Below are 25,998 nucleotides of genomic sequence, written 5' to 3' on the forward strand. Positions count from 1 at the left end.
CCATGGAGTCCTAAAGCAGCCAACACCATTCAAGTTCAGACTAATGCCTCAGAGACTTCCCCAGGACAGGACACATCAGTCTGTGTCAGGCTAACACAGTGGCTATGAATGGTGACTAAGAAACTACATTTTAAATTTTATTCATTTTAGTTGACTGAGATAGCTGCAATATTAAAAACCTTTCTAAAGTTTCTAGTATGCTAATTCCACACCATAGATGTACAACAGTCTCTCTCTCTCTCTCTCTCTCTCTCTCTCTCTCTCTCTCTCACACACACACACACACACACACACACACACACACACACACACACACAAGCTGCCTTTGTTTAGATGGAAACTCAATTGGAAAATGGATGCTTTGTATTAGCCGGAAATAATTTTCTGGACATTTCCTTGCTTTATATTGCAATTCTTTCATTTTCTTGCCTCTTACCAATTTACACTGACACTCTCTAGCCTCTCAGGCCTCTCCAGGAGAAACCACACCATCATTCCGAGCAGCCCGGTATAAGGTATACCTTACAGTGAGGACTGAGCACCGTGGAGACGATCGGGCGGCAGAGTCAGAAGAGCTCCCAGCCAGCTCTCTACTGAGCCGATCTGATAGCACTGCCTTTGTTACCTTGCTCAGGGCCTATGTCTCAGTTCCCACACTTAGACCCCTTCAGTGATTCTCAGAGCCAATTACTGGCTTTACAACAGCAGAGATTTAAAAAAAAATTAATTTCACTTTGAAAACCCTATTTAGGCTCGGAAAACCTCTCAACTGGGGCCCTTCTGCTAGTGAAGATTTGGTTTAATTACAGTGTCATGGGCAGTGGTGCTGACAAAGCGGAACCAGCATGTCTCCCTGCTGGGCCTCTGCCCTCAGCCTGACCAACAGGAGGAGAAAGGGGCTTTGTCAGGAGCAGCTGGGCAGTGGGAGGCCCAGGAAGGCAGAGCTACTGAATGAAGCAGACATTCACAGACGATTCCAAGCACAACCTCCTCTTCATCTGATAGCCTCCTCCTGGCAGGACTTGGAGAGAGCATCACACAAAAAGGAGGCATGTTTATCCTGTTCAGGTGACTTCTGCTGTCAGGCTGCTGCCGCCATGGCTGGGCTCTGCACATTTGCTCTTTATTAAGCAAATGGCATGGCTGGATGCAGGGACGTGAATCCTGTATTTACACAGGTAACCCTGAGAGTCAGAAGGCCCCAAAGCGTCCAGGCTGTGATGTGCAAGTTATTAGCTGATGACATTCCTTCAAAGTCCTAACAGAGGCATAAACTAGAAGAGGGTCTTTTACTCAAGACCTTTGAAAACTTGATTCTCCAAAAGCTTGTCCTATTAGAATGTGGGTTCCTGTATGAACTTCATGTAGCTAATGACCCTTGAACATACCTTACTAAACCTACAAGAATGTGGAGAAAAATCAAATAACTTCTTTCTAATCATGAATCGAACAGAAACCAGTCCAGTTATGTTTGTTCAATTATGTATCTTGCTTTGGTATTAAAAAAAAAATCTCCTTATAGAGTGTTGACTTTCATGAAAGGCACCAAGACTTGAGCATGTCAAGTTGGCTTGCTGCTATGTGCTAATTCCTTTTGTGGTGTAGAGCAACCAAATGGAAGACATCTAGCTTTGAACCCAGATAACAGCTAGGCACTACATTTGAAGGCCATAGCACAGATCAGATGAACACTTAGAGACAAGGCACAATGGTCTAACATTTCACCACAAAGGCCCTCAACACACACTCGTAGTCCACCATCTTTAAGACCAAGATGAGAGTCAGTTTCTCTTTTTGCCTCTCTCCCTGTGTCCTTCCTCCAGTCCCCCATTCCCTAACTCTCTCTAGCAGGGTCTTGATGTGCATCCCAGGCAGAGCAGGTCAGAACTTCCTAGATGAGCCCCTGCCTCAGTCTCCCCAGTGCTGGAATCACAGGTAGGATAACATGCCATGCTAAAAGATGTGCTAACCCACAGGGAGGGGCGGGACACCTTGCAAAAGGCACTGCTACTTCTTCTGAAGGTGGCCACAGCACACCACCTTGGCAGGGGCTAGATCCCAGTGCCAGGAAGGCACGGTACCCTCGAGAACACAAACTCAGCATGCCTGAGGGATACACTACAGTTCCATCAGAGGCTTCCTGAAGTCGACTCTTTGCTTCCCTTCCCCTTTCAAGTGTTTTTTCTAATGATAATGGTAGTTACTGCCACAGTGGTGACTGTGGACAGCTGTTATGTGCATAGGATGAGGATGCAGGTACTAAAAGAGAGTGTGACAGAAACATTTCTGCTGCCCCTTAATTAGTGCCACTATGACACCTCCCTGGATGGGAGAAACCGGGGAGTTAGGAACACTACCTTCAATAGTGAGCTATTCTGGAAGGTACTTTGGACTTCAGAGTAAGTCAGAAGAGAGGAAGGAGCGGCTTCCGGAGTGAAGACTCACTACCACCCAGCCCCTTTCTTCTCCATGTTTTGGGTGCAATCTGGAATTGACCCTGTAGCAATGCTACTTTCAGACTCAGGACCCCCCAGGCTTCCCATATTTGGTTTTGGGGACCACTACAAATTCCTTAGGGCACCTGGCTCCAAGGACCTATAACTACGAGGAAGAACTCAATCCACTACTGTGGACTAAAGCAGAAGTGTACAAGTGGCCGTGTCGTGAATAAGGAGACTAGGAAGGAGGACCAGGTGTCCCCACCGCCTCCTGTCTCAGGCTTTCCTACTCGGGACTCTGCTGTTAACTGTGGATTTCTGAAGTCACATGGGTGGTTTCCCCCTCAAACAAACAAAGAGCAAAGCCATAAAGTCTAGGAGCTGGGCAGGTCACCAGGAAACAGCTCATGAGGTGTGGATGGTCCTCCCCTGTGTGGAAGAGAAAACCCCCTAGGAGGTCATGGTATTGTTGCCATGGCAACACATTATCCAAGAGAAGCTTCTCCAGTGATGGTCCTTTACAACAGAGGCAGTCTACTCTAGTGGCCACCAGGTACATGCTCTTATTTAATTTAGTTATAAATAATGATAAAAATTCAGTACCTCAGGCCATAAGTGACTGTTTACCAGTTCAAATATGATCACTGTAAATGGCCACACACAGAAAATAGCAACCACACTGGATAGCATAGTTTTCACTTTTTTTTCCCCCCAAGACAAGGTTTCTCTGTGTAGTTTTGAAGCCTGTGCTAGAACTAGCTCTGTAGATCAGGCTGGCCTTGAATTCACAGAGTTATGCCAACCTCTGCCTCCTGAGTGCTGGGATTAAAGGTGTGTGCCACCATCACCTGGCAAATAACTTTAAAAACTGTGCTATCACCGGGTGGTGGCAGTGGCGCATTCCTTTAATCCCAGCACTCAGGAGGCAGAGTCAGCAGATCTCTGTGAGTTCAAGGCCAGCCTGGTCTACAGAGTGAGTTCCAGGACAGCCAGGGCTGCACAGTGAGACCCTGTCTAGAAAAAAACAAACAGATACTTGCTGTGCTGCTCAAGCTGGCCCCAAATACTGGGGCTCACGTGACCCTCCCCCATCAGACTGCAGCAGTTGGGAATACAGGTACATGCTGCTGCTCCTGACTGGGTCAGTGCAGTTTTAGATGCTCGTTTTCCTATCATGTACTTATTTGCCTCCCTCTGCTAAGGTTTACTGGACTCTTCCGTCTAAGACTAGGACTCCTGACCATGGCAATGTAATGGGGAAGCCCAAGGTTTCACTTGTTCCCTGCTCTTTACTTCCCAGGATGGGGGGTTGCCAAGAGAAAGGGAAGGGGTTTAGGCACACTAGGCAGTAAAAGACAGGCTGGAGGTCTGTCTCCACTTCGCAGCTCCTGACCACAGCAAGTCTGAGGTTTGGCCGCCTCTGCACAGGACTGGTGAGCCAGGCCCCAGCCCCTTGCTAGCGACAGTAGTACTTGGTCCCCTGCAAGAAGACCACAGTGGTGGCAGCCAACAGTGAGCAAAGAAACATGAAGCTTCTGAACAGTTGTGTTCAGTGCTTGGCGGCAGCCAAAGAGCATGGCAAACACAGTGGTTGCGTCCACAGTATGAGGCCTGCCAGCATGCCTCCTCTTGGTCTCACAGGGAAACCTGTGTGTCGGGAAAGCTGCTTTCCTAGCAGGCTGTGGGGGACACAGTGGCATCACTGTGCCTGGCTGCTGTACCACGTGATTGGGTTCCCAGAGCAGCAGCCAGCTGAGGGCCCATCCTCAGGTCTGTTCAGATGCCCGCCAAAGCACGCCGCCCCCCCCCCCAACAGCGCTTATCTCTCATAAAGAGATCTCTGTCATACGTATGGATGGCCTGCGATTCCACAGTGGAAGTGGCTGCACCAGGAATGAATCCACACTGGCTTTTTCTTGCAGAACAGGCAGTGTCTCTGCTTGGTCTGACTGACCATCCATCCTAGTGCCTTCATTTTTTTCTAGACACCACCAAGAGTCAGTGGAGAAGAGGCCATTTACCTTCTAGAAGCCCCCAGCAACTACAGTGGGGGCCTTGAAGGGATGGCTGTAGCTTGCAAATGCTAGGACTTAAAATACACGCAAGAGACAGTTGCTCAAGACTGCCTTCAAGCCCTGGTGGCGTTGCGTTTGTCACAATTGGCTGAGGTACAAATGGCATCATGTAAAATATCATTACATTTTTTCTTTGCACACATGAATGCCAGAGGACAACCTGAGGTGCCCACTATTTCCTGCACAGGGCCAGGGGATGGGACTCAGGTCATCAGGATGGCACAGGAAGTGCTTCTGCTCACTGAGCCCAAATGTACTCCATTGAAATTTCTTTATTTAACTCTCAACACCCAGTCAGAAGTAGTTAGTGCACAGGGAAGAGCCTGGCAGCAACCTCCTAACAGACACTGACTGGTACATTTCCTAAGTTAACACACCCCGTCTCCACGGGCTTTTGTGCGCATGTCACCATACGCAATGAGCAGCACAGGAGGTAGAATGAGATTTTTACGGTTTATCAGAATAAGGACTTGTGTTTTCTTTCTTAAAGAGCTAGAGAACCAAGGACATGGCAGTAATAGTGGATGATGGTGATAGTGACAAAAAAAATGAAAAATCACCCTTCATGAAGGATGGTGACATCAATGCAGTCACTGAGATCTGCAGAGGAACAGTGCCACTTGAGGAGGGAAAAGGGTACCCGAATTATTGTAAACTCTGTACTGGAGAATAGCAGCCTTACTATGACAGTGACAGAAGCCAAAGTAATGGCCCCCTGCCTTGTATTGTACTGCCTCCATCAAGGACACAGAGAGGACTGACCATCTCCAGTTGTCGTAAGTGAGCATCTCGATCTGTCTTAAAGATGGAAAAGCATGACCTACACTAACGAGTACTGTGAACTCTGTACTGCCTGACCTACTATGTGAAATGTGGAGATACTGTCCCACTTAACATGTATTATGTACCCTGCACTATGCTAAGCCCTAAATGGGCATCATTTGTTCAGTGCTGACCGCCATGTCAACGAAGACCAACCATTACCCCAACTGTGCAGCTGCGGCCTAGGGAGGTTAAGCTGTGGCCTACCATCATCTTAGTGATGTAGTGTCAGCACTCAGCTCACAGGTCATCCACCACCCTCAACCACACCAGCTACTCACAGTTAAACTACTCTTGTTACCACTCCTCCCACTCACTGAGGAACCACAGCTCAGCACTATATGCTCTACTACTGAACTGTATCCCTAGTGCGTCCCACCCCACTACCACCTTCTGTAGCAGAGGTTCTTAATCTCAATCTGTGTTCATGTACCTAAGAGAAAGAGAGCTAATTACCATCTGATTACAGCTATGGATCCCAGAAAGAAAGTTTACAGACCTCACATCAATGGTGTTTATATATATGCTCTTATAATACACACCAAGGAGGCTTTAACAGGAAGTTAAGACATGCACATGCTCCTCTGCCTTCAGCTGGACTCCTTTGCTTACAGGCAGGCACTCTCCATTTTCTCCTGTGAGGATGTCACTCCAGAGTCCTGCTCCTTTCTCAGAACCTCATGCTTGTTAAGAGAAAATGACCAGTTTTTCTTTCTTTCCTCTCCTCCCCTTTTAGTCCCAGGTCTTGCACACGCCAAACAATCTCTCTACCACTGAACCCATATTCTCAAGCCCTACAGATCAAACCTTAGAGAGGCATTTTAGTACAGCTGAGATCAAGCTAACGTGAGGATTTTAAAAGTAAGGAGAACACAGGGCATGGTGGTACATGCCTTATTCTTTGTGAGTCTGAGGCCAGCCTGGTCTACATAGTGAGTTCCAGGATAGCCAGGGCTATGTAGAGACCCTGCCTTAAGACAAAACAAACCAGAGTAAAGAGGCCAGTGAAAACCAGGAATGAGAAAATGCGAGGCCGTGCTAAGTGAGGAGAAGACAGCAGGATGGGCGGTAAACGGACACAGGTTTGTGGTACAGCAGGACTGTGAAGAGCCTTCAGGGGAGCTGAAGCAGGGGGTTGCTGCCAGGGCCAGCTAGGAAAGCAGGCTCTCTGTGGGCCACAGGTGAGCAAGGGCAGCTGCCTTCTGTAAATGAATTGTCAGCACCTCGCCAAAGGCTTTGGTGTTTCAACAGTCCTCCAGCCCATCCCCTCCCTCAGGGTATGAGGGAGCACCGAGACCCCAGGTCTTAGCCAGGACAACACAGGTACTGATGCTACGAGGTCTGCCTAGATCAGGTAGAAATAAAGACTCATTTCTCTAGGTGAACTTTAAAGCTAACGTCAAGCTTACTCTCTAGAATTCTGACAACATACATACTCACACATGACAGAGAACGTTATTAGGACACAGACAAAACGTCCACGCGTGTTTAAAGGACATGACGTATACACATGCGCCAGTGTAGATAAAACATGTATGCTGTGCTCATGTCTGTAACCCCAGCAGTTCAGGGGACGATGGGAGAGTACCACCTTTGAGTTTGAGGCCAGCGTGGACCACACAATGAGCCCATCTCAAATACAGAAAATGATGAAAAGGGCAACATCTATTACTAACATAGAAAAGCAATTTAGATAAGACAAAACTTATTCCCCCTCCTAAAAGAGGGAACAATATAATTATGCTAATGTTCAGTGCAAGACACAGGAGCAGGTGGTCAAGCCCCCCCCCCCCCCGGGGGGGGGGGGGAGAAGCAAGCATGGGAGATGTGACACCAAACAACTAACTAACTAACTAGCTGACCAGCTAGCTAACTAACAGTGAGTCAAATTTTGTAAAAAGACAAACTACTATTTTATTGTAAAAAAGACCATTAATAAGCTAAATTATCAATAGTAGGAGGCTCACTATGGACAATATGATGAAATATTATCAAGCATAATAAAATGACCTTCTGAAAAATGATTTAATGACAAGAAAATGGTTAAGAGACTTTAAAATGAGTTACAAAATAATACTGACAATACAATCCTATTTAGCTTGAAAACATTTTTTTTGAGAACAGAAAGAAAAGGCCAGATTTAAAAAACAAACTTCAAACATCAACATTCTATTGGGTGGAATTATCAATAATTTTATAATCAAGGCAAAACCAAAAATACCGAAACACTCCCCAAACAAACAAACAAACCAAAGCAAAGCAGAGGACACAACAAACTCCATCTCTGCCCTTTCTTTTTCCTTCTGCATCACTGGAAGAGTGAGGTCAGCTAATTTAGAAAATGTTGAGTCGTTCATCAGCTCTAGGAAGAAGCAAGGGTACCTAGCCACCCCAGCCATGCGTTTTTCTTGGCCTCCTCTTGTTTTTAGGAAGGAAAAGATAGCCATAGGAATCTGCGGTAATATTTCTGACATAAAAGCAGGGTTGCTGAGGTGGCCAGGAGCCAACAGCATTCTTCCCTTATTTCTGCTGTAGAATAGGAAGGAGGAGAAAAGGTCTATAAACACCTCCCGCCCAGGAGTGCCTGGGTCCGCTGGTCCTGGAGGCCATGAGTCCTGGGAGCACAGGGGATCCGGGGCCTAGCAGAGAAGAGGATGGAGAGTGAAGGGAAATGAACAGGCTAATGCGCAGAGCCTCTTAGAACATAACAGAACCAAGCAAAGCTGGGGCTCGAACTTGCTGTTGTGTTGGAATGGAGTTGAGGCCCAGAAAAAAAGGATATGGTTGCAGGGCATATGGGTGGAGAGTGCATTTATCAGGTTTGTCTTGACGACCCAGAACTTTCTCTCTGCTGTGCATAGGTCATGATCTTCAACACGGTCTTAGAGGACACCAGTATATATTCTCAGTACTTTAACTTACTACCTAGTGGTTACTTTACTCCATCAAATTCTGTGGCCATCATCCTCCATTCCTGTTAGTTCGGCCCCATAAACTCCTCTTCAGGCTTTATGCCATATCCAAACTGCTCTAAGAAGAACCATCTTTTGTTTGGATTGTTCTTTAGACTTTTTTGGAGTCTGTGATGTACTTCCCCCAAGTAGTGTCCATTTTCAAGTCGGTTCTATTCTTACAGGACTTTATTCTGCTGTCATTAACCTTCCTGGTAATAAACTCTTTTTGATTTTAAAAAAGAAATCTTGTTGGCTTACTGGCAGATGCTTTCAGTTTAACAATACATAATTGACAAGGACCACAAGGACACACTCAGAAAGAATGAAGAGAGCCCTTGCTGGCCTGGCCAGCTACCATTAGCTGGATAAGGGGGACACCCAACTCTGATCCACAGAAAACTGTATAGCACTCTAGGTGAAAGTGTCAACATAGAGGAAATGTCAGAACAACCTGGACCATCTCCCATATTACATTTGTTGTTTGGATTCCCAAGAGCAGATACAAATGACTGGCTTTTGCCTGAAATCACTGAGAGGAGGTACAGGGTACTAGTTTAGTTGACAAAGATAGCCTGTAGTGAGAAAGTGACAAGCCCAAGCCAGAAGTCCCAAGTTTGCAAGCACTGGCTCGCTTGGGAGTAATAGCTTTCTAATTCATTTACTTATTTAAGAGACAGGATTTCTCTGTGTAGCCCTGGCTGTCCTCAAACTCACAGAGATCCGCCTAGCTCTGCCTCCCAAGTGCTGGGATTAAAGGCACGCGCCACCACTGCCCAGCCATTTAAAAAAAAAAAAATCTTAAAACTTTATTTTTGAGGCTATTCTTACCATATTGCCCAGGATGGTTTCTAACTCATGGGAACAAGTGACCCTCCATTCTCAGCCTTCTGAGAAGTAGGACTACAGGCATGTGTCACTGTGCTTGGCTGGAACTATGGGCTCTTAGGGTGTAGACCAAAATGTTCTCTTCTCAAGAGTACAGCAACAACATGCCAACTACTAGAAAAGAGGTAACTTCCAGCACTGGGTAGTAGAGACTATGACTCAATGTATCATATGGCCCATCGAGTCTATTTGGCTGGATACCCAGAGCGTGCTCAGACTTCTTTAAGTCTGTCCTGAAAAGGTGAGGTGGGAGGAGCTGGGACCCTAAAGCTGTCAGTTCTCTCCCAGATACATCAAACCTATTAGGGTGGGAACAAGATCTCCACACAGGAAGTACTCCAGCAGTCTCACTGAAGGACAGCTCTGGCACCTCAAGACTATGCTGTGTGGCTACGTAGCCTACCTTCCCTTGAGTAGATGAGGACTCAGGTGAGGAAGAGAAAAGGTAAACAAGCAGGCAGGGTCCCAGCTACAAAGGGAGCTTTCCCTTAATCTCCCCTGCCCCCACTTGATCCACTGCATCCTGAATACACAGGTGTGAGATATCCTTTGTCCTGCAAATCTGGCTAAAACCAACCCTCCATTCAGGCTAGTGGAAGGAGGCCCCCAGCCTCCCAGAAAACAGCCCAGGGTTGCAGAGTCATTGGGGAATGACTCTCAGGAGTGCTACTAGCACTTCCCATATCCCTCCCCCAGGGGAACAAAATGCCCTCTCCTACTGCAAAGGAGGACACAGCACTATCTTCCCAGACTTCCCCACCAGGGTATCGGGCTCCTGGGCTGACCTCAAAAACAAACAGTGCTAGAACCTTCTCTCTCTCCCTCTCTCTCTCTTCTGAGACAGAGTCTCACTCCGTAGTAGCTCTGGCTGTCCTTGAACTCACAGAGATCTGCTCCCCTCTGCCTCCCCAGTGCTGGGATTAAAGGAGAGTGCCACTAAGGAGCTTTCTGCCTAAATAAAAAGATGTTATCTATCTAAAAGTTCTTGCCAGGACTTTTAAATGACAATTTCTCCATACCATAGATACTTGACTTGTCCTGCTTAATTAAAGAAACAATCACACACACAGTCTCACAGATAAGGCTGGTCCTCCTCTTTGACCCAGACTTCTGAGGCACTTCCCTGGGGAGCCCAGGTCTTGGCCACTGACTCCCAGAGCCTGCTGAAGTGGATCCAAGAGCTGGGCTCCAGCTGTAAGATTTTGCCACCACTATTCCATGAACCTTATCCCTTTTGTTTATTCGGGATAGTCACCAATATCCAGGAGGACAAAGAGCTGGGAAAGAAGGGCAGGGTGGTGGCATGTTACTGACTAAATCCAGATGTCCTTGGTAAGGCCACATACATAACAAGAAGCAGGACCTACAGGACCAACCAGAAAAGTGCCTTCATCACAGCCTGCTGTGTACCCTGGGACAGATGACAAGGTGGTGCCTTTCTGGATGGAGTCAGCACATTCCACCCATGCATGTGGACCCCTGCTGCAGTAAAGATCTACCCTAGCCCGCAGGACAGTAAAGAAAGGAAACCCCCACAGCAACCCTAAAGTCTGTCTCAGCAAGTCTCATTTAGCAAAACAGCTAATTTTTAAAACTAGCCCCATTAGGCAGCCATTATAGAGGCATTTTCCTTAAGGATCCTATCAATGAGAGAAATTAGAGGCCCCTAGATTGTCCTAGGCATCAATTGCCAACCTATGAAGAAAAACTCAAACCAAGCTCATCCTCTTCCTAAAGGGTTTGTTGCCAGCTATATCAGGAAGGTTTCAGTGGAAACAGGGAATAAATTCAATAAAATATTCATGATCTCTTACCATTAGCATCTTGGACTCCAGTAAGTGCTCCGACGGCTGCTGCGGTTTCCCCAGACAGGACTATCTGTCCACCGCCTTGTAAGGTGGCTTCAGCCAGTGTGGCGACAGCATGGGCGGCAGCTTCACTGTGGGTACAGGGACAGGACAGGGATATGCAAGATGAGTGAAGGCACACACTATCCTTCCCAGGCTCCCTGGGCTCTTGGCATGCTAGACACCAGGGCTGAATGAGAAGAGCCAAGAGCACTTTTCAATGACAGACGCTTGGCTAGAGAAAGCTCCACTCTTACACATTTCTAAGGTTACTGTGAAATTCCCTTTAAAATGAGGTCATGAGTGTCTGAGGACAGAGGTGGTCACTGTCAATCTTTCCTGATGGACAACACCCGAGAGCCTGCAAACCCAAGTGGAAGCTCCCGCCCACAGCCACACAAAACCATTTTGGCTGTCAATCAAAGGCTTTCTTTTTCTCTTTATGGAAATATAAAACAGACCATCAGAAACTGTCCTTTTAAGCCAAAGATGGATGATAATCTGAGGAGTCAGCAACCTGGACTTGCTATCTGATCAATATTAAATAATAACAACATAGTTTATATACATGCTTTTCAAATACAAAGCAATGGCTGACTACTAACTTGAAATATTCAGCTCTTCCTTTTGCTTCACTTACATGCAGACAACACTAAAAATGGAGTCTTAGTATTTAAAATCATTACTGAAAGACCAAAGTTCCTGCCTCTTCAGTTCAAGGGAATCATAAACTCCCTTGCCTACAAAGCATAGGGCAGAGACGTCGGATTAAAGGGAGCACATGGTTATAGTTGTTTGGGTCCCATTTCCCCCCTTATTTCCCTATCTGCTTTTACTATATAAATAAGCATCCATTTTTCTTGACTCTGCAATCATCCCCCCCCCCCCCCAGGGTTACTCTGTGTAGCTTTGCACCTTTCCTGGATCTCGCTCTGTAGACCAGGCTGGCCTTGAACTCACAGAGATCCACCTGCCTCTGCCTCCCAAGTGCTGGGATTAAAGGCGTGCGCCACCACCACCCGGCATCTGCAATGTTTTATACATTATAAAATATACTATTTTTTTTAATGTGCTAGTAAGAAAGAAAATTCCTAAAGATGTTAAGACTAAAATTTGCCACCTAAATTTCAGTGATTTTAAAAACAAAATAGCCCACAGAAATTTCAGAATCCCGTCTATGAAGATGGAGATTATCAGCTGACAATTTGGAGTCCCTGAGGGAGTTATCAAAATTGAGCAGGCGGGGTATGAAAATACTGGCATGACTGTGTGTCTTGTAACCCAGTCAGCTGAGGCAGATAGCAGGATCAATGGGGCTTGCTGGGCACCAAATTCAGTGACAGACCCTCCCTGTCTCAAACAGAGTGATAGAGCAGGACATCCAACACTCTCCTCTAGCCTCTACGTGCACACTGGTGCAAGTAACCAGAGAAACATGTACGAACACCACACACACACTAAAATGTTTTAAATATGTGGACACTGGCCAGCAAGATGGCTAAATAGGCAAAAGCACTTGTCACCCAAGTTTGATCCCCAGAACCCAATGGTGGAAGCAGAGAACCTACTCCTACAAGTAGTCTCTGATCTCCATGTGTGCTGTGCTACATGCAAATGTACACATACAGATGCAATAAAGAAAATGTCTGAGCGAGCACACAGTAGAGAAGGTAGTGCCAGTTAGCTTAGCAGAGGTGGGCAAAGGCCTGGGTCCATCCTCAAATAAGCTAACAGATGCAGTTCTGCTCTGACGCTACAGCCTCTGCACCAATCAGTTTTCTTGCAATCCCAGGCTCTAGTGGGGACTGCTGAGGGAGTAGGGACTGGATGGTGTAGACATGTCACCCAAGAGGGCAAAGCAATGCACACCCTATTAAATATCGATTTTATCTAAGAAGCTCAACAGGTAAGGCAACGGGTATAGTAACTGCCCAGGGAAGAAAGACAGACCCAACAGACAGAAAACTCTTATTCAACAGAAGAGTCTCCCCTTTGTACTAATCTGCCTTACTTTTAAGTGTTTTTATTTTTTTTTTCCTGATATAAAATACATATGGGAATCTTGCAAAATCTAAACTCTCAGAACTGCCATCTAGCACACATTAAATAAATAAGCAAAATCATACTGAAGTTTTGTTATTTTTGCAGAGCTGGAAACCAAAGCCAAGGCACACTAGGCCACTCCTCAGAAGGGTCGGCTGTAGCAGGTGCCATTTAGAAGAGGAGAAAACAGGTTTATTCTGGAGAACTAAAGACCGAGTTTTATATTGAAAAATTATGACTTCACAGAAAAAGAGCCTGTATAACACAGATCCTGGTGGAAACATTACATCCAGACAGCTGTAAGTGGACCCTGCCTTCAATCGCATCGTTTGGGAGGCTGAGGCAGGGGAAATGCTACAAGTTCAAAGCTAGCCAGCGCTATCTTGAAAGATCTTGTCCTGGGGTAGTTGGAGTAGGGGAAGCCATACCTGGGGCTTATAATCCCAGTTATTCAACAGGCTGACCAGGAATACCCAAATTGTACACTACAGAGTAAGTTAAAGGCCAGCCCTGGCATCTTTGTGACACCTCATCACAAAATTAAAACTTAAAAAAAGTACTGAGGAAATATGTATGTGCCCAGCATGTGTGAGGTCACAGGTTCAATTCTCAATATTGAGGGGAAATCATTAACTTAGGAGCTGGAGGGATGGCTCAGTAGTTAAGATCACTGGCTGTTCTAGTGGAAGACTCAGGTTTGATTCCCAGCACCCATGTGGTAGCTCATAACTAACTGTAATTCCAGTTCCAGGGGATCTGAAACTATCTTCTGACTTCTAATGGGACCAGCAGGCATGTGGCATATATACACACATGCAGGCAAAAATACTTATACACACGAAATAAATCTTAATTTTTTAATTGCTTAAATGTTTAAGAGATTAAAATGTTCCTAAGCTACCACTTTGTAAATTTTAGTCAAAATTCATTTTCAAACCAGAACTATAAAAGAATGGTTCCCATCAGTGTGTGTGCTGGCCAGAGGTCCATCTTGTTTTTTGAGGCAGGGTCTCTCAGTGGCCTGGAATTCACCCATGAGGTTAGGTTAGCTGGCCAGCAAGCCTTCATACTCTGTGGCTGGGGTATGGGGATCAAACTCAGGTCTGTGCCCCCCCCCCAACAACAACAACAAAAACCTTCTAACTAAGCTATCTCCAAGACTCCACCCCATCACACCCCCCCCCCCCCCCCCCCCAGGATTTCTCTGTGTAGTTTGGAGCCTGCCCTAGAACTCATTCTGTAGACAGGTGGGCCTCAAACTCATGGAGATCTTCCTGCCTCTGCCTCCCAAGTGTTAGAATTAAAGGCATGCGCCACAACTGCCTGGCCCCCAACCTTTTATTTGTACATATCCAATTTTAATGTACAGGAAAGACCATAGATAGTCCTTACCTAATGTAGGTAAGGACATTCTGATTTACATTATCCATCCCATCTTATTAGACCATTGTCAATCTACATACTAAAGCAACATTATATTTTAAAAATGTCTCTAATATTTTCAGCTTGAAGAAGAGTATAAGAATGTACTGAAACATCTCCATACTCCCTAAATAAGTATATTTGTGTATTAGTTAAAAATAAAAAGTGAACTTTATTTCAAAATATGTTTTTTTTTTTCCTTCCTTCTACCTGTCCCTTGATTTCCTTTTGTTTGTTGCTGTTTGTTTGAGATAGGGCTTTGCTAAGGAGCCCTGGCTGACCTGGAACTTCTAGCCCATCTCCTGCTTCTGCTTCCAGAGTGCTGGCGTCAGGACATGTGCATATTGTATACAGTACGTATGACCAGAAGAGGGCACCAGACCTTATTACAGATGGTTGTGAGCCACTGTGTGGTTGCTGGGAATTGAACTCAGGACCTCTGGAAGAGCAGTCAGTGCTCTTAACCTCTGAGCCATCTCTCCAGCCCCTTACTTCTTTTTAAAGCAGTTTCCACAGCTAAAGAAGGGTACATTCTATGTTCCCTGAAAAGAAGCGGCCCAAGGCAAGCTCCAGTCTCCTCACCATGCCGAGTGGAGGCACTGTGCTCAGCAGACACAAATACCACCCTGACAACACAGGGTGAGGCAGGTTTTTCCCAAGGTGAACACAGGCCCGTCCACAAATCCCTACCATGCAGCTCTATGCAAGGCTGCCTGCACTGGGGGACTTGATAAGTCTCTTCGCAGGCCAGTCACTTAAGAGGGACAGAAGTAAGGACAGAGAGCTTAACTAGTGAAGCAAAGCATCCGACTCATCAGGAATGAGGGTGTCACTTCCCTTTCCCTGCTGCATGTGTGTGTGTGTGTGTGTGTGTGTGTGTGTGTGTGTGTGTGTATGTGTGTGTGTGTGTGTGTGTGTGTGTGTGTGTGTGTATGTATGTGTGTATGTATGTGTGTGTATGTGTGTATGTATGTGTGTGTATGTGTGTATGTATGTGTGTATGTGTGTGTATGTATGTGTATGTATGTGTGTGTATGTGTGTGTGTGTATGTATGTGTGTGTGTATGTATGTGTGTGAATGTGTGTGTATGTGTGTGTGTGTGTGTGTGTGTGTGTGTGTGTGTGTGTGATGCTCTGTTCTTATTTGTTCACCATGATTCCCTTCCCAGCTCCTTCCTAGAAGTGCTGGTTTATTCTTTATTTGAATACTGGTAACTTTCCCATAGCCCTTTGGGTTGTTATGGAGCTAGGGTGGGCTAAGGCTGTGTAGTCCTGGTCCTGTTCTGACTTGCTGTAAAAATTCTCTTAACAGCATAGTTGAACAACAGGTCTGTCCTGCAGCTGTCCTGACCCCTTCCCCTCTAGTGGAGGAGGGAATCTCCTGCCTTCTTAGGCCCCTGGATCTGCCTTTCCCCACAGTTGCTTCTCCCTTCTCACCCTGCACGCACATCTGCTGTTTACAGCGGCAGAGGTGCAGGTGGTTATTAGAGAATCATGCTTGTTCCATCTGCACCTGAAACAGAGGCTGGCGACAGATTACGAAATCACTTTGTTGCCATAGGAACAAAGACCAGCGTTCTCTGTATTTTTTTTTCAGCAGGAGAACGTCCAACAATGAATTTTGTGGGGATAAAGGATTCCATCGCGCCTCATGCACAGAGACTCATTCAGTAAAGGGTTGTCTTAGGCCCAGCCCTCCTGACAAGGCCATTCACCGTGGGGTACAGCTTGCTTTGCTGCCAGGCTTGGCTTCTGCTAGAAGCCGCAACACATCACTCCCAGGACTCACTGAGCACTGGACTACCTGATTGCAAACAGATTTCAACATCTCTTTGCTCCTCCTTCAAGCCACAGTGAACCACACTCTCCTTTCTGGAGTAAACACTGTAGCCACCTCAGCTGCACCTGAGCTTTGTTAACAAGCCCTCAGGGACTACCATTATGCTCACTGCCTTTAGAAATAAGCTGATCCTCACAGCAAAGGAGCCAGAATGTGCCTCAGATTTTCCACTATGTGCGTGTTCCCAGGACACCACATGTCACTGGAAGTCAAGGTGCTGACTGGAACGCTCTGGCTTGCTGGTCTTGCCTTGTCAGACCCAAAGTAACAGTAAGGGACACCTCACTGAAGGCAGGAGGCTCTCCCTCTAATGAAGCCTTCAGCAAATGTATCTGAGTACTTGAAAGGAAGGAGTGGATGAAGGCCAAGATGTAAAGAACAGTTATACTTCCATGATTCTGAACAGTACCCAGATCACTGGGCTGCCAAGTGTCAGCTCCAGGTCATACAGAAATTCACTTGGTAAGTGTGAGAGGCCAAGGGTGAGCACATGCCTGTGTCTCAGGCTTAGGAGTCTGACCAACCACATCTTAGTCATGGCTTCCATCAAATGACTGGTTTCTAGGCCTTTATCAAAGCCCACCTGGATTCTGGGTTCCCTCATCCTGACTGCTTTTATAATCATGCTTCACTATCATAATTCTGACCAGTCAAGTCTTGAACCCAGGGCCTCACACATGTCAGATTCTCCACGGAGCTAAGCCCCTAGCCTCTTGAAGTATAATTTAAATAAGATGAGCATGGTGGCTCACACCTATAACCTCAGTACTCAGGAGGCTAAGGCAGGAGGACCACTATGTGATCAAGGCCAGCCTGGGCTACAGAGTAAGACTCTCTAGAAGAAAGAGAAGGGAGAGGGCGGTTAAAAGAGGGAGAGAGGAAGGAGGGATGGGAGGGATAGATGGAAAGGAGGCAGGAAAAAGGAAGGGAAAGAAAGAAGAAAGGAAGACAGATGGAACTCCATAAGTGTTAGCATGAGCTGGATGACTCTACAGCTTTCTATGCATGGTCTCACTGGTCTTTAGTCAGTCGGTGGATATCATCCTACAATAACAAAGCTAAGACTAGGAGCTAAGGTCCTTAGGGGCAAATGACTAACAAAAGGGTTAGCTGGGATTCAAACCAGAAATCTATGTGACTTTGGAATCCTCTTCTCAAGCAACACACTGCATAGCTTCATACAACACACAAACGCATCAATGTTTTCCAGCCATCTAGACCTACCCTTCTAAAAGCAGTTTATTTAACAACAAAAAACAGCCCTCCAATCTACACTTCAGCTGATTTTTGTACTCCGGGGGTAATTCCTCTCTTTGAACTTCTACAATGTTCAGTCAGAGCTCCACAATTTAATAGCGAAGAATATTCTAGTATCACCTGTTAGGCAGTTAGCAAGACTTCTTTGAGAGCTAGACTGTATGCTATCACACCCCTCTGTACTCACAGCCTCACCTGGTAAGAGTGCTGGCTTGCTATGGAGGTCAAGGACTCTGGGAAACTAAGGCTGCACAGGATGATTAGCAGCAGCCCCACCACATGCCAGGCCCTGATCCAGGAACCTCACTGGCAGTGACTCCAGCTGTCTTAACACCCCCTCAAGGCAGGCAGAGAGGTATTACTCCCAGTCTAGAGAAAAGAAACCCTGGGCACTCAGAGTTAAATACTGTTCAAGGGCAGCCAGCTAACAAGTGACAGGGCAGAGTGACTTTCAGGTCCCTGTTCTTAATGATTGATGAAAATGCCTGGGTATGCTGAAAATAAAATTGTGTCAAGAATGAAGAATAACATGGGGATGATCTTTCCTGTCAATAATCAGGAGGAAGTGGCCAGAAGGGAACATGCAATTCTGTTTGGGAAAAGGCCTCTCTCTTCTTGCAGTGCTCTTCCTAAATATCCCTAAAGAGGAAGGGTTCAATTTTTCTTGATGAGGGCTGATTAGAAACCAATGCATAGTAACTCAGTATTAGAATGTTTGCCAAACATTCCCAGGATGCAGAAAACAAAACAAGCCAGCCTGCAGTGTCTTAGGAGCGGTCGGCTCTGCCTGAGGGGGAATGCGGCTCTCAGGACAGGCCTGCAACCCCTTCACTCCCCACCCCTGCCTCCACCTGTTGAGGGCCATGGTGACAGTAGCTCCCTGCTGCATCTCCTGAGAAGCTGCCACTGCGGCCTCTGCCAGTGAGGCCACCGCCTGAGTGGCCTCCGACGCTTGCGTTGTCTGGATGGTCATTTCGCCGCCCTGTAGCGTGGCCCAATTTTGTTCCACCTGAGGCAGAAGGGACAAGGACAGCCAAAAGTCAAAGCACAGTGTCACTATGTTTTCCAGCCAAATGAATGCACACAACATGACCTATTATGTATGGGGAGAGTTTCAGTATGCCACATTTTTACAAAAAGGAGAATTGCTAGAATTGACATTTAAATTGATAGTGTCTGTATCGAGAAGTTCTGAAAGCACACAAAAGAAATCACTGAAAATACTTTGAGTCAAATACGGCCACACCCACCTGAATCCCAGCATTGAGGAGGCTCCCAAGTCCTAGGCCAGCCTGGGCTACATAGTAAGACCTTGTCAAGAAAGAAAGACAGGAAAGGAAGGAGGCCAGGGGAAAGAAACAGAGAAAACTGTTGGGTTTGGATGGGAGGCAGAAGGTAGACTTGGCAAACTTACTTTTTCTTTCCTTTTTTTTGGTTTTTTGAGACAGGGTTTCTCTGTGTGGTTTTGGTGCCTGTCCTGGATCTTCCCAGGTTGACCTCGAACTCACAGAGATCTGCCTGCCTCTGCCTCCCGAGTGCTGGGATTAAAGGCGTGCACCACTGCCGCCTGGCCTGGCACTTCCTACTTCTAAGCAGTGCTTTCCTTGGCCATGTTTGCTTGACTGCCTGCTGTTCTTTCCTTCCTGTGTGTAACTGATGTGTCTGTATGCTACCGTGTTCCAAAGACAGAGCTCTAAGCCCAAGAGCTAAAGCTAGTCAGAAGATGTCCTACTGTCTTGCTGAGAGAAACTCACTGTGCTGAGGCCCTTCAAATGGTGGCTCCTCTTACGTCTAGCTAGACAAGCCAGTGTAGGCAGCCACTGCACATTTTCAAAGCTCAGGGCATGGAATGAATGCTTGCAGCCTGGCTGGGACACAGGCAGGCCTGTTCCTGCGGCCGTTGCTTTTGCTTGCTTCCCCTTTGTCTGAGCTCAGGTCCTTTACGCCCCTGGCGAGCACTCAGAAACAAATCCCCTGCACCCGGGGTCCAAACTCTCCTCGTGCTGCTGCTCACTGAATGGCGCACCAAGGATTTCCCCACCACCCTCCTTATGGAAGAGGGTATAGTCCTTATTGTCCTGATCTAGACTACAGAGCCTGGCACAGGGCTCCAAAAGCATTTACTAAGTGTGTGGGTAGAGAACACACTTCTTTATTTTCCTACTTGTTATTGGCCTCTCCATGTATCAGCTGAAATGATATTCATTAAGAACCTAACAAAATACAATTTCAAACTCATCACATGTGCTGGTGTCCCACTTTGAATTCACATCTTTTTTTTTTTCCAGTTTCTTAAGACAGGATTTCTCTGTATAACCACTGTGCCTGTCCTGGAACTCGCTTTGTAGACCAGGCTGGCCTCAAACTCATAGAGATCCACCTGCCTCTGCCTCCCAAGAGCTGGGATTAAAGGTGTGGACCACCAAAGCCAGATGAATTCACATCTTTAATGTCTTTGTACTTGGGTGTTTTTTTTTTTTTCCTTTGTCCAGTAGAATTACATATACCATTATCATCAGGTATCATTCGATTTTTCTGATGTCTAACGCAATCAATCAACATGACCAATAACAACTGGTGGTCTCCACTGTACAACAGAATCATTTCTTAAGCTAACTGGATCTTTAAATAAATTACATATTTTTTAAATCAACATACATAGTTTACTTTACAATTTAATGTGGAATTCTAAATGTCCATGTAATTTGTAGTGTCCTTAAACAACTTTAAACTGCTGAAGATTAGAGGGTTTTGTTTGTTTGCTTGCACCTACTTACTCTACTACGCTCAGTGTGGGACCCTGAAATGGCTTTCCTTGTAAAAGTGTTGAAAGGTTAACCCCTTTATTGTGTATATAATACACAAAATATTCAATTACAAATGTGAAATTCTAAGTTTCTAACAGGTCAGTTTGGGTTGTAGTGATCCACGAATTTTAATTGTTACAAGTAACATACACGGGATAAGATACTTCTTCAAACTGTCACGGTCTGATAGATATTACAAGGGTTCAAATAATAATACACAGATGCCCCTTCGACTCCTGGGCCTTTACTGACTTCTTACTTATTCATGCACTATTTCAATAGGAGCATATAGACATCTTTTTCTTACCTCTCCATCAGCCACAGCAGAATAATTCACTTGGGCAACAGTGACTGTGGTAGGCAGTTCTGAAGCATCAGCCAGCGTAGCTACTGTTGCCCCCGTACCAACCTAAGAAACACAGGTAGTTAAGGTTGCTGGATGGGCCTCTGCCTGTCCTTACATGTAAGCTAAGATTCACTGAGCCCCAAATTCAGCAGAATATGCCTTGTGACATGGAGAAAATTACGAAAATAATCTTTCAGGGACTAGCATTAGTTTCAGAATTTTACCAAATCAGTATTAGAAGAGTGACTGCATTCTACTCTAGTACTTGTTACCAGTCAACCAACATTCTTCTCTAACCCCAACCTGAGCTTTAGAGAGTCCTCTTCTGCCAATAAAGGTGGTTCATCTCCAAAAAGGTTTTCCCCGGTGTCTACTCAAGTACCCTTATCTCTCTTCTCCTTCCCTTTCTCCCGCCCTAAATCCTCCTCTCTAGTTCTCTCCACAGGGATGGGTCTTCTACACGATAGGCAAGCATTCTACCACTCAAGTGGACCCCAAGCCAAGAAACGATTTTCAAATGTTTCGTTTGCAAATGTCCCAGAAGCTACTTATCACTCTGAATTAAGCAAAATGCAAGCAATGTAAAATACTGTTCCAAGGCTAGGGGGAAGATGTGGCCATGTGGTAGAGTTCCCTGTTTAGAAGTTAAGTCTAGGTAGGAAGAGCTAGGGTGCTGTATGGCAATGAGAAAAGCATCTGCATAGGAAACTTCTCCAGTCTGGCGTGAGATGCCACTGACCCACCTCCCGAGCCCAGGCTTACCTGGATGAGCGACACGGTGCCATCAGGGTTGCTGAAGGTCTGTACTACGGTCTGTGATGGTACGAGGTGGGCTATACTGTGTGTGGTGGTGGCCTGTGTTTGTGTTTGCTGATCTTCAAAAGCATATAAAAGATCTTCCCGCCCATGTTGCTTGTAACAATTTTTAACTATGGTCCGTAATGCCTGGGTCCATGAAACCTGTTACCAAAAGAGCAGGAAAGAATAAGTCACAGAGAACTTTGGTATTTAGGCCACTATGAATAGTCAGCCATGTATTTATTGAACCTTTTGTAGAGTTCATCTCGGAAGTTCCCACAGAATTACTCTGGAACAAGTAAAATGATGGTTTTTCCCCCCTGCTTTGCTTCCTAACCAAGGTCCAATTTAGTCTTGGCTTTAGGTTTTAAGAGATATCAATATGATCAAGAATTATATATTAAGTCTCTCACTAAACTTCCAGACAAAATAAAAAACCAAATCTATAGAAAAAGTAAGGAATGTTGTCTAGTTCAGTCTTTCTTTTCCAAATGCTGTGTAATGAATACACACACTTGGTAGACTTCCCCTTAATCCTACCTAATTTCAGTAGTGATTCTTTCAAAATTTTTTCTATGTATGCATGTTTGTATGTATATATATCTGTGTCTGTGTGAGTGTGTCCCAATGTGTGAAGATGCCCATGGAGGCCAGAGGAGTATTGGATCTATAAGGAGAAATCGGCTATTAGCTGTCTGGCATTGAAAGAGTTAAATAATTCCTTTCCAGAATTGAACTCCGTGTCTTTAGTAACAGCTGGATTAGTCACTGGTCCTGGAACTACTTGTGGTTGTGAGCCACCTGACATGACTGTTATGAAATTAACTCAGGTTTTCTGCAAGATCAGCAAGCACTCTTAACTACGCAACTATCTCTCTAGCCCCTCAACAGAGACTATTTTTGTTTTTTTGTTTTCAGGTAGGTTTGGCCTAGAACTCACTATGCTGTCTAGATTGGCCTAAACTAGAGATTCTCATGCTTTAGCATGAGTGCTAGGGATACAGACATGTGCCACAACACCCAGCTCAACAGTGACTCTTGCTAATCAGAAATAAGGACATTTCTAAGCTTTCAAATGACTAAATACTCTTACTTCAAGTTTTTCTGGTTTTCTCTAATACCATAAATACCATAAAGCTTTTGCAAAAGCAGCTATGAAGAAACGATGATTAAATTCACAGTCTTTCCAGATCTCTTGGTGTGCAGTGATGGAGTAATGGACAGCCAACTTCTTTGGGGGCATAGGCTTAATTATTATAAAATGTTTGGACTCTGTAGCAGAAGAAGCAGAGGTGACAGAATTGTGGCAACTGATTCAGAATGGCAGAGCAATGGCAGCTCCGAGGAACTTACCCTCTGCTTTTGCTCTTCTGTGCGGACGTCACTGCGGACATTGGCCCATGGGATATCTTCTGGCCACCAGATAGGTTTGCAGCTCTCTTTCCCCCAGCCTGGTTTCCCCCGACCTGTGGAATACTTGAGCATCTCTGGGATAAAGGCCCGAAGCTGAGCCTGAAAGAGAAGAGCGTGGTTATCATAATAAACTCCTGATGAACACCTGGGATGTGCTCGTGGTCCCCACCAAACCCTAAGATCATGAAACAGGGAGGAACCCTCAGGAAGGATACCAGAAAATCCAAACAAGACTGCTGACAGACCATTGCTTCCTACAAGTTACTTCTGCTCCATGGACGATTGTGGAGGATAAATCTGTTGGTTAAGGAGACCATAAAAGCTGCATTTTGTAGACTTGTTCTTATAAGGGCAACAATGCGGCCGGGTGGCACTGGTGGCACACGCCTTTAATCCCAGCACCCAGGAGGCAGAGGCAGGTGGATCTCTGTGAGTTTGAGTCCAGTCTGTCTACAGAGCGAGATCCAGGACAGGCACCAAAACTACACAGACAAACCCTGTCTGGAAAAAAAAGAAAAGAAAAGAAAAGAAAAAGGGCAACAATGTCTGTCTCCTGAGACACTACAGCTTATTTTTCTTCTAGAATTTGCATGAGTTAACAGTCCATGTCAAGGTGTTGTCCGCATTGTTCTGGAGGTGGCAGCCAAGTAGATAGAGAAGAAGAAAAAGTGAGCAGCAGGCCGAACCGTCAGTATCTGTACATTAGATGACTCTGGAACAGGAACTCCAGAGAGTCAAATGAAAAATATTACAAACACTAAAAGGTAGATTGCACCCATGAAGAGGTGGATGCTTATAAAATATAGGAAAATAGGCCAGGCGGTGGTGGCTCACGCCTATAATCCCAGCACTTGGGAGGCAGAGCCAGGTGGATCTCTGTGAGTTTGAGGCCAGCTTGTCTACAGAGTGAGTTCCAGGACAGGCTCCAAAACTACACAGAGAAACCCTGTCTCAAAAAAACTCCCAATATATATATGAAAATAAATTGCTTTCCAGCTAGTAAGGTGAAAATAACCCAAGAATTCTTCTACCAAGCTCCTTGGAAGCTGGGCTAGTGTCCACAAGTCTCAGAGGCAGATGCTGTGTACTCTAAATACATTATGGACTTCATTCAGCTTGATTTTGCAAAGCTAACTGAGACCAAACCAGGTTTAAACCACACTCAGCCAACATACTTATTTTCTGGCAAAGTAACTTGCGCACATGCTTAGGAAGGTCTATGCTGTGAATATTCTTAAGCAAGGGTGATGAAAAACAGGCTATCAGGTTAAAATCTTAGACTCTGAACAGAACAGCATCCTGCATGCACCAAGGACGCATCTGTGCTGCCTTTGTACCATAAAAGCAGAAGCAGAGGAGCATTCTGAACAAGGAGTCAGACTCTGAATGCATATGTCAATACTGGAATATGGACGACTGTATCTACTTCTAATAAATATGAAATCCCATTCTACCAGAAGACAATACAAATTGTTATATAGTAGGGAACCATGAACCTAAATCATCTATGCTTATGTATAACATAACAAAGGCAGGCTTGGTTATTCCTGTGCAGACAATGCCACTTCACCTCTCCTAAGTTCTTCCTACTCAGACAGTCTCCTGCCTACAGGCTCTGATATAATACACTCCAGGTATATTTGACTCTAAGGCATCAAGCAGCAGGCTAATAGAATTGTATCCATTTGCAAACCCATGCTATCAGCTGGCTCATGAGGTCATTCCTCCAGTTATTTTAAGAAAGTGCATCTCAAAGTCATTTTCCCTGTATCCTGGTTTCTGAAGTGTCTTTCTCTAGCCTCAGATACACAGAGCAGAAAGGGCTTATGTACGTTTTATATTTCTTCCTATAGAAAACAACAGCTATGTAAAATGCGCAAATGAAACAAAATGACGTTAGGAACTTAAAAGTTCCCTTGTAGTCCCATTGGTAGCCACCCCCAAAAGGAGAGACTATCTTTTTGTGTTGTTTGGTTGGTTTTCAAGGCAGGACTTCTCTGTGTAGCCCAGGCTGGCCTTGAACTCAAGAGATTAAAGGTATGCACCACCACTCAGCTGAGACTACCCTTCAACTGTCTCACACAAATGCTGACTTTTAAAAAGACTTAGAGAAACCATCTCTCTCCAAAAAAGCCAATAACAATAATACCATCCCTGACCTCAAGCTCTACTATAGAGCTATAGTAATAAAAACAGCCTGGTACTGGCATAAAAACCGACATATGGACCAATGGAATCGAACTGAAGACCCTGACATTAATCCACGCACATATGAGCACCTGATTTTTGACAAAGAAGCCAAAACTATACAATGAAAAGAAGAAAGTATCTTCAACAAATGGTGCTGGCATAACTAGATATCAACATGCAGAAGAATGCAAATAGATCCATATCTGTCACCATGCACAAAACTCAAGTCCAAGTGGATCAAAGACCTCAACATAAATCCAGTTACACTAAACTTAATAGAAGAGAAAGTACTCTTGAACGCATTGGCACAGGAGATCACTTCCTAAATATAACACCAGCAGCACAGACACTGAGAGCAATTAATAAGTGGGACCTCTTGAAACTGAGAAGCTTTTGCAGGGCAAAAGACACAGTCAATAAGACAAAAAGGCAGCCTACAGAATGGGAAAAGATCTTCGCCAACCCACATGTGACAGAGAACTGATCTCCAAAGTACATAAAAAACTCAAGAAACTAGACATCAAAATAATGAACAATCCAATTAAAAAATGGGGGCCGGGCGGTGGTACCAAGGCCTTTAATCCTAGCATCTGAGAGGCAGAGGCAGGCGGATCTCTGTGAGTTCAAGGCCAGCCTGGTCTACAAAGCGAGTTCCAGGAAAGATGCAAAGCTACACAGAGAAACCCTGTCTCGAAAAACAAACAAACAAACAAACAAAAAAGGCTACAGAGCTAAACAGAGAATTCTCAAAAGAAGAATCTCAAATGGCTGAAAGACATTTAAGGAAATGCTCAACATTCTTAGTCATCAGAGAAATGCAAATCAAAACGACTCTGAGATACCACCTTACACCTGTCAGAA

General features: G+C 45.3%; 1 protein-coding gene across 6 annotated transcripts in view; it reads right to left on the bottom strand.

Moving 5' to 3' along the window:
- Positions 1-25,998, bottom strand: part of Nrf1 (nuclear respiratory factor 1) — a 107,428-nt gene that overhangs the window by 13,253 nt on the left and 68,177 nt on the right. For all 6 annotated transcript variants that reach the window (XM_036180790.1, XM_036180791.1, XM_036180786.1 and 3 more), the window contains 5 exons: positions 22,888-23,046; positions 21,499-21,696; positions 20,698-20,799; positions 18,435-18,592; positions 10,989-11,113 (listed from right to left, as the gene is read on the bottom strand). In XM_036180790.1, the coding sequence (XP_036036683.1) occupies positions 10,989-11,113; positions 18,435-18,592; positions 20,698-20,799; positions 21,499-21,696; positions 22,888-23,046 (742 nt within the window). The remainder of the gene's footprint in view (positions 1-10,988; positions 11,114-18,434; positions 18,593-20,697; positions 20,800-21,498; positions 21,697-22,887; positions 23,047-25,998) is intronic.

The sequence above is a fragment of the Onychomys torridus genome, chromosome 3 (assembly GCF_903995425.1).
Source record: "Onychomys torridus chromosome 3, mOncTor1.1, whole genome shotgun sequence".
Lineage (NCBI taxonomy): Eukaryota > Metazoa > Chordata > Mammalia > Rodentia > Cricetidae > Onychomys > Onychomys torridus.